At 39.2% G+C, this 8,897-nt stretch overlaps 1 protein-coding gene across 1 annotated transcript in view; it reads left to right on the top strand.

The window, feature by feature from the left end:
* The window catches only part of TLN2 (talin 2), a 569,404-nt gene that overhangs the window by 495,503 nt on the left and 65,004 nt on the right, over positions 1 to 8,897 (top strand). The window contains exon 49 of the mRNA XM_069098382.1: positions 2,528 to 2,674. Within this exon, the coding sequence (XP_068954483.1) occupies positions 2,528 to 2,674 (147 nt within the window). The remainder of the gene's footprint in view (positions 1 to 2,527; positions 2,675 to 8,897) is intronic.

Genomic DNA, 8,897 nt, shown 5'->3' with positions numbered 1-8,897 from the left:
ATAGTAAACTCCAGGTGAGGAAACTTCAATAATAATAATACTGAATTATCATTAGTATTGAAATTATAAATATCATCCTAATAGAGTACCACAATAAAGTAAATAGATTTTCATCAACAGCAGGTCTCAGGAATTTTGGGGTCTAAAAATGAATTGTTGATCTCACCCAAACATTAATACCTTGATCCTATACTTCGTCTTAAAGGGATTTCATATCTATTATTTTAGCCTTGCCATTTTCTTTGCTTGGGACCTGCCTAACTAGAATTTTCCTTTGTCTGCTGAATATGGCCAGTTCTAAATTTTTTTAGAGGAGGAAGGATGGTACAGACCTGTGAACTTAGTTGAAATCACAGTTACAGCATTAGAATTACAAAATTTTTTTTTGCTGTAATTATTTTTCTCCATAGCTGCAGGGCATTGAATTCCTTGGGAGGTAAAAGGCTTTTCTGCTTTGAAGGGGGTTTGTTTCTAGTGACAGTGAGGGGTTGGGCAGCTCTTGCCATGATGGGCCTATGACACCTCATGCCAGAGATTTGTAGTTGGGCAGAATACTGGTCAGTTCAGAATTGAAGGGCCTCAGCAGTACAAGTAACATTATAACCTGGGACATATGATCCCAGCTCTCTTGCTTGCTAGCTTTGACCTAGGGGAAGTCATTTAGCCTCTGAATCAGTTTCCTTATTAAAAAAAAAAAAGTGCTTGGGCTAAATTATCCCCAAGATCCTTCCAATTTAAAAAGCCTAGATTCTATTACCACCTCACCTCCTTTCTTCCCTCTTTCCTTTTCAACACTGCCCTAAAATTTTCAGATTCAGTGAATTGGCCTCTGCAGAACTCTTCCCCATAGGCTGCTGGAGACAGTAAAGCTCTAGGCTACCTTTACTGTGAATCTGAAATTACTCACCAAGTTAGGTTTGGATCTAAAATGACACAGCCTTCTGTCTTGAGTGTCTTATTTTTAAAACCACCTCCATCTTATCCCAACAAATAGACATGCTGAAACATAAATTAAAAGATTTGCTTTTTTTTCCTGCTGACTTTAATATGTGTTCTGTTGACAAGGTAAAATGAGCAGCTCCTTTTCCACCATGGTTGTTCCAAAGTCAGGCTGACATCAAAGAGATTTCCCTATAATCGAGTAAATGAGATTATCTGGGAAGATGGCTTCCATCCAAGTGGTCACACAAGCTCCTGTGTAATTACATGCCTCCGAAGAAGTTTTCAGAAGTGAGGTGGCTGAATTCCTCAAGTGTAGGCCACAGGTCTTAGTTGGTATGGATTCTTGAAAATAATACATATTGACTTTATACTTTGAAAATTTTTTTAAATTGTCTAGCTGCACTGGACAGCCAATTATTTATGACAGGTTTATTGATTAAACCAAAATAAAAATTGATGTGAAACAGATTTGTGCTGGCCCAGGGGGATGCAAATTAGGGCAGGAGGCATTATTTGTTATAACTCAAATCAGATGACTGGCAGCTCTCCATAGCAAAACTGATCTGGCTGCAGACATGGAGAGCACAGCCTAGATACTTTTAGGATTGCTTATCCAAAGAACAAGTTTATTTAAAAGAATTTATACCAACTCAACCCTAAAAGAGAAATACTAATTAACAAATACTTTTTTAAAATAGCCCATTTTTTTTAAAGCTTACATTTTTAGGATAGCAAACTTCTCAATTTACTTGGGAACTTGAATAATCCAGTTAAATATACCTAGAAGGGAATACTGGTTTTCAAAGAAATAGAATACAATAAAATGTGCTCTACACAAACTGCTGAACATAGGGCTTTTGATGTTTCAGAAAGCATTCCAGGATCTTTGAGGACCTTGGGGTTATGATTATGGACATTCATTTTTTCTTATGTAGTACAGGTTAATAAAGTACCCTAGAAGGTACTCCCCCAACCGATTGCTTATGCTGGAAATTTCTTCAACAGAGAACCAAGTCATCTTTCCATAATCCCAAATCAGGATTAAAATGCAAAGACTCAGGAAAGAAAATGTAAACCAGTAAACAGCATTTAGTAAGCTATGTGCAAGGCACTGTGCTAAACATGGGACTTATATTCCCACTAAGATGTAAATGATTAATATCTGAGTCTTTCCTTAAAAATCTTCCAGATAAGAAAGGGTGAGTCTCATAAAGGTAGTGTGACACAGGGGAAGGACGGGGTCAAGATCAGCAAGAAAAAATCTAGGGGCCCCAACTGCTTAACAGCTTTGCTGAGGGTCAGCCTTGGCTGCCTCTTATATGCAACACAATAGAAATAGATGAAAAGTAATACCATAAAATGTAGACATACTTTATGGGATCTGGGTGACCTTTGGAATCTGTAAAATGTAATTTCGCTGGTATCCCCTCCCACACTTCACAAGATATGGAATCTTAATAGAAGTGGAATTTTCCTAGCTTTGTTCCCCTATAACGTAAGAGAAATTTTCCATGCTATGAGAAAGGTATAAGTGAAAAGACCTACAATGTCTCTCTTCCTCCCCACCCTGGTTTTTCCTCCTTAGATTGGATTCCAGATCCGGACCCGTGTTCAGGATCTCGGCCATGGCTGTATCTTCCTCGTCCAGAAGGCAGGAGCTCTGCAGGTCTGCCCCACTGACAGTTACACCAAGAGGGAGCTTATCGAGTGTGCCCGCTCAGTCACTGAAAAGGTAAGAAATTTAACCCTCAGATCACATGATGAGTAAACAGAACCAGCTCCTAGTTGGAGGAAAATTTAGCAACAGGGATGACATTTAGGTAAGTGAAATGCTTTAAAAAAAAAAAAAAAAGGTCAGTTAATCCATTGGTTTCATCTGTCTCCCCACAGAACTAAGAAGTAGACAGACCAATTGATTAATGTTTTGTTGTCCCTGTAGTTCCTTATCATCTGACAAAGTTGCTAATGGGGAGTGAACAAAGAGCAAAGTTACAAGCTCCTCCTGAATAACTGAGTGATAATCCAGCAAAGAGACTGAATCCTCTTTTCCGCTGAATAATTGAGAGTCAGCTATAGGTAAAAATGAAGCCCCCGTGAAGCTTTGCTCCCTAGGTAGGGTGAGCGTGGCTATCAGCAGTGGTCTGCATACGGCCACTGCATCCCTCCCTTCCTGAAAGATGCTTCTGGAAACCCCCCAGATGGTCAGAGACAGCATCAGCAGGAAGTCCTATGGTAAGGGGTAGGTATTCTAGCACAGTGACTCCAGTCCTTCCAGCATCAAGGGCCATTTGCCAACCTAAGAATCCTTTATCTTTTACTGTGATTACTTAGGCAGAGTTGGTGATCAGTAAGTAGGGCAGGAAAGCAAGAGCTGCTGCTTGAGACAAACCTGGAAGCAGAGGGTATGATGGACTTTCGGAGGGCCCGTTATATTGTAGCCATAGAATAATGCACACTGGAAGGGGGGAAAGGAAGAGAGCGAGAGCCTCATGAAGGCTTTATGGAAAGACAGAGTAGTTTCTGGGGTCTAGTCGCTGGGTGGCTTTTTCTGGGTGCCTCTGTGTTCATCTGGGCTGTGTCTCTGGAGTATTCTTACACATCAAGCTACATGGCAAACTGTCTAATGACTTGGGCACTGAAAGCACCAAAGGGTGGGCAATGGTGACTTTGTGACCACTCTTTCTTAACTCCTTTTTTTTCTATTGTGCCTGGTTTGGAGATTGGAGGACCCTGACATCTTCCTCCTAAATACAGTGACTTCTTGTCCGATGTTGCTTGTACTTAACCTGATTCTGTCATGCATACACACACACCCACACACACACACATTCTGTTGCATAATTTAAACTTTCATTTCCAACAAATTTATCGGTCTCACACACACAAACGAACGCACGCACACACCCAATTTTCTCATCCCCCCTTCCCATCTTTTTGCATCTACTTTTCCATCCACTTGAAGTCTTTCACTTTCCTTATAACCCATGTACCTTCCTTTGAAATTTTTCTCCTTGGAAATGAATGTTAAAAATTAAAAATAAATTCTGATTTAGGAAAAAGAAATTTATCTCCTCTAGGAAGTCTTTCCTGATCAGCCATATTCTATTCAGATAATGCTTTTATTCCCAGCAACTCATAATTCACAGTAAATTGTCATTTTTCCCCCATGCTTCTTACAGAACTGATCAGAATCATTTTTTGTGTATGTGAATTATATGTCCCAATTATGATGCAGTCTAGTTGAAGCCAACTTCTATTTTTTTTTCTACCTGCTCTTTTATTCCTCCTTCAGTCTGTAATAGACCTGTAGATTTTTCATGAGTCACCAATCCTTGGGGTGTTATTGGGTAACTACATGAGGACGTCTGCACACTAAGCATTGTAATTTCATCCTCTCTTTTCTCCAATACTATAATTTTGAGAAGGTCTATGAAATCTTTGACATTTGAAAGTCTTCCTACTCAAAAGATTAGGGAACTAATCCCAGTGGAGCCCCTGTTGTTTTGAGGGGCAGTGCGGTCTAGTGGATAGAGCCCTGGACTTGGAGTCAGGAAAACCTGACTGAGTGACCTTAGGCAAGTCATTTAATGTCTCTGTGCTTCTGGTTCCTCATCTGTAAAGTGAGGGGGTGAATTTGATGACTTCTAAGGTCCCTCCCAGCTTTAAACCAGAAATCCCATGAATCACTGTTAGGGATTATGTTTGCACATAGTTGTGCAGTAAAGGTACTGATTGGCATGTACCAGGTTAATTAGAGTAGTGATTCTAAACCTTGGTAAATATGACAGCCTCTCCCTTCCATTTAATCTTAGCAGTACTGTCATGTATCTAATGGGTTTTTTTAATTAAAGTAAATTAAAAATTAATATTGCTTGGGAAATTTTCTCAATCTTGCCACTTAATATAAGAAAAATATGCCTTTCCATTGGGAATCACCCATGCAGAGGGTGTTTCCCATCTATAACTTGTGCTATACCACCACTAGCCAGAGATCTGTTCCTATAGCTTGAAATAACTGCCCAGGATGCTGGAGACATGCTAGAACCAGGAAATTAATCCATATCCTTGAGGACTTTCCTGTTGCCCTATATTATTATAGCTGCAGCTGCCAAGTTTCTTCCTAGGAGGTCACTTGAAATTGAAATATGGTGGAAGAGAACTTAAGCCCTAGGGCCCCATATAGCAAAACAGCCCTTTTAGAGGAGAGAAGTCACAGCTGTATACTTTAGTAATAGTCTGAGAAATTTTGCCTTTATCTGCCTGACTTCTTTTATTTCTATTTATTTATTCTAAAAAATACATTTTATTAATGCATTTTGTCTCGCTTCAGTCATTTTTCAGTCGTGTCTGACTCTGTGACCCCATTTGGGATTTTCTTAGCAGAGATCGGGAGTGGTTTTGTCATTTCCTTCTCCAGCTCATTTTACAGATGAGGAAACTGAGGCAAAAAAAAATGTTAAGTGACTTGCCCAGAGTCACATACTATCAAGTGTCTGAGGCCAGATTTGAACTTAGGAAGATGAGTCTTCCTGCCACCAGACCCAGCACGTTATCTACCATCCCCCCTAGCTGCCCATTTCACTTTCTTTTCTAGGAAGGAAACCGTTACCCTCTCCATTCACACTCCATGGCTCCTGACTGCCCCGTTCCACGTGAAAAGGGGCAACAATTAGACATCCAACATCATGAGTTCTCTCCTTTTTTTTTTTTTAAAGCAATCAGGGTTAAGTAACTTGCTCAAGGTTACACGGCCAGTTATTTTTGTGTGGGTGCCGAGTATCTGAGGCCGGAACCAATCCCAGGTCTCCCGACTCTGGAGCCGGCGCTCTTACTCACTGTGCCACCTGACCGCCTCTATGAGTTCTCTTTTTAACTAAGATGATCAGCAACTAGATTGGAAAGGACATCCAGAAACAGAGATCCAAACATTCCTGAACCTTCTCGCCTTCTACTCATTTGTCTGCCAGATCAAAATGCTGTCCTTAACTTCCACATTAATGTTCTAACAAAGCCCACCTCCCCCCCAAAAGGCTCTTCCCATTTTAAAAAACAAAAAGAGTTATGACAACACCTAATAGAGTGATTGCAACTGATAATTCATGCCACTTTCCCTTTTTGAGGTTTACCATGAACAGAAAATAAGAATGTGAATGTGCACGTTAACTGTAATCATTTGGAAGCAGAATTGTCCTTGGTGCTCGATATGAATTTTGTTGCTTTTGTTTACATTGTCTATAGTCATTGTGTCTGTTGATATTTTGCTTTTGCTAATTTCCCACCTTACATCAGTTCATACCTGTCTTCCCATGCTTCTCCGAATTCTTCATATGCTCTCTTGCTGACAGCTCAATAGTATTCCATTTCACTCATACATCAACTCCAGATTCAGACATTTACTTGCTATGTGACCTTGAACAAGCCATTTAATCACTCTGCCTCAGTTTCTTCACCTGTAAAATGGTTAATAATTATAGCACCTACTTCTCAGGGTTGTTGGGGGGATAAAATGAGAAAATATTTGTAAAGCATTTTGTAAACATTAAAATGCTATATAAATGTTAACTATCGTTATTATTTTTAATAGTAATAATAATGATAATAGCTAGCATTTCTATAGTATTTACTCTCTTCCAGGCACTGTAAGTGCTTTACAATGAATATTTCGTTTGATGCTCACAACAGCCCTGGGAAGTAATACCACATACTGGTAATGCTACTGAGACTGGTGATAATACCCCCACTTTGTTCAGCTTTCCTTAATCTTTGGGCACTGAGTTTGTTCCCAGCTTTTTAATAGTAAACTAGTGCTGTTAACGAATATTTTTGTGCACATAGGTCTTTTCTTTCTCTAAGCCCCAGCCAGTCTGATAGGTTTACTAAGTAGCTGTTAGATGCAAGGCATCACCCTGGGCACTAGTGATACAAAAATGAAACAAAACATTTAATCCCTGTCCTCAGATAGCTTCTGTTCCACTGGATCAAAGGGAATTTACAGCTTTGTCAATTTTCTTGGATATTCTCTCATTGTTTCTGAAATAGTTTGCCCTTTTAAAATTTTCTATTGCATTCTCAGTCATCACTTGCCTATATCTTTGCTCTTCCTAAACTACCCCCTGCCTACGAATCTTTCTTCTGTGCTTTTAACACTCACACATCATGTCCATTTGCTTCAAATCTGGCTTTTCTTTTCTTAATATGACTGTAAGGGTACTTGGGAACTGGGGAGATGTGGGTCAGAAACATGAGAAAAAGCAACAGTTCTCTACCTGGATGCAGCATGTTTCAAGGCTTTGCACACAGAGAATGCTTAATCAATGTTCTCATCAATGGATTGGCCATTGCTATGGTGACTAGTGAGCCATCACTTCTCAAGCATGCTGTGACCATTGTCAGCTGCGTGGTATCAAGTTCTTGTGCTTTCTTGTTTTTATTCTTGTAAACCGTAATGTTTATTTTTTTGTTTCTGTTTTTTTTATTTTGATCATGGATCCTTTTGGCGGTGAAGCCTATAGACCCCTCTTAGATTAATGTTTTTAAATACCTAAGATAAGAAATACATAAGATTAAAAATGAAACAAATTATATTGAAATTATTTTTTTTAACAAAAAAATTTCAAGTTCACAGACCCCAGGTTAAGGATCCCTGCACTGTTGACTTTGCAAATATAATTAATATCATATTGTTTGCCTTCTCAGTAGGTGGACAAGGGGCTGGAGGAAGGGAGAGAATTTGGAACTCAAAACGTTTTTTAAATGAATGTTAAAAATAAATATAAATGAAAATTTAAAATGTTAAAAATAGATGTATAAATGAATGAAGAAAAAAGAATCCCTGAACTAGAGAGTGACATTATGTTTTGAATATAGTCCTCAAACTCGTTTGTGTTCTTACTGCTTCTCGTTAATAATAGCTATCATGTCTATTACAATTTACAAGACATTTTATGAATGTTATCTCATTTGATCCTCATAATTTTGTGAAGTAGGCAGTAGAAAGATTCTTACTCCCATTTCATGGCAGAGAAAAGTTAAACTTGAAGGTTAATAACTTGCAAGTCTCAGAGGTGTGATTGGAGTCCAGTTTTTCAGACTTCAAGCCCACTTCTCTTTCCATATACCTTCCTGCGCTCCCTCAATGCCCTTACTACCTCCCCTTGTCATTTGTTTTTTACTTGGAAATTGTCCGTCATTATCAAAGAATTTATGTCGTGCATAAGTTAGTGTGTGGTGGAATGTTTTCAGTTCTTTTTTTGTAAGTGGATATCATTCTCTCTCTTCATTGTGTCTCCCTGCCATAACCTATGATTAGAAACAAACATTAATTCCCTTGTTGTGGTGGGAGTGTCTGGGGGAGGAAGAATAGAGAGGATTTTTTTTTTTTTGCTTTTGCTTTTTGGAGGGGGGAAGGCAGAGTAATTGGGGGTTAAGTGACTTGCCCAAGGTCACACGGCTAGTTTTGTGTAAAGTATCTGAGGGGCAGATTTGAACTCAGGTCCTCCTGACTCCAGGGATGGTGCTCTATTCACTGTGCCACCTAGCCATCCCGAGGATTTTTTTTTAAAAAGATTCTGTTTCTCACTGACCAACCACAATTCCAGATGCTGCTCACTTCCTGGTAGAGAAGTGAGGGGTTCAGAATGCAGATTGAGACTTTTTTTTAACATGGCCACAGCAGGAATTTGCTTTGCTTGACCATGCAGGGTTTTTGTTTTTTTCATTTTCTCAGTTGTCCAGGAAGGAGTTTGGAGTAGGGAGGGAGAGGATTTGAACCTGAAATTGTTTAAAAAGAGTTTCTGTGTGTGACAAATGACTGAAGAGAAGATGAATGCCATGTTACTGTGCACCAGCATAGAATACCTAAAAGTCATGGTGATATGGAAATGAATGCTGCTGGTTCCAGCATTGTTGAGCACTCTGCATATGGCCAGATAATTGAAATTCTTATTATTCGATCA

The sequence above is a fragment of the Petaurus breviceps genome, unplaced genomic scaffold, assembly GCF_028583685.1.
Source record: "Petaurus breviceps papuanus isolate PSGF00001 unplaced genomic scaffold, PetGlider_PUasm1.0 37, whole genome shotgun sequence".
NCBI lineage: Eukaryota > Metazoa > Chordata > Mammalia > Diprotodontia > Petauridae > Petaurus > Petaurus breviceps.
Note: the sequence above shows the minus strand (reverse complement) of the source record. Positions and strands in the feature narration are given on the sequence as shown.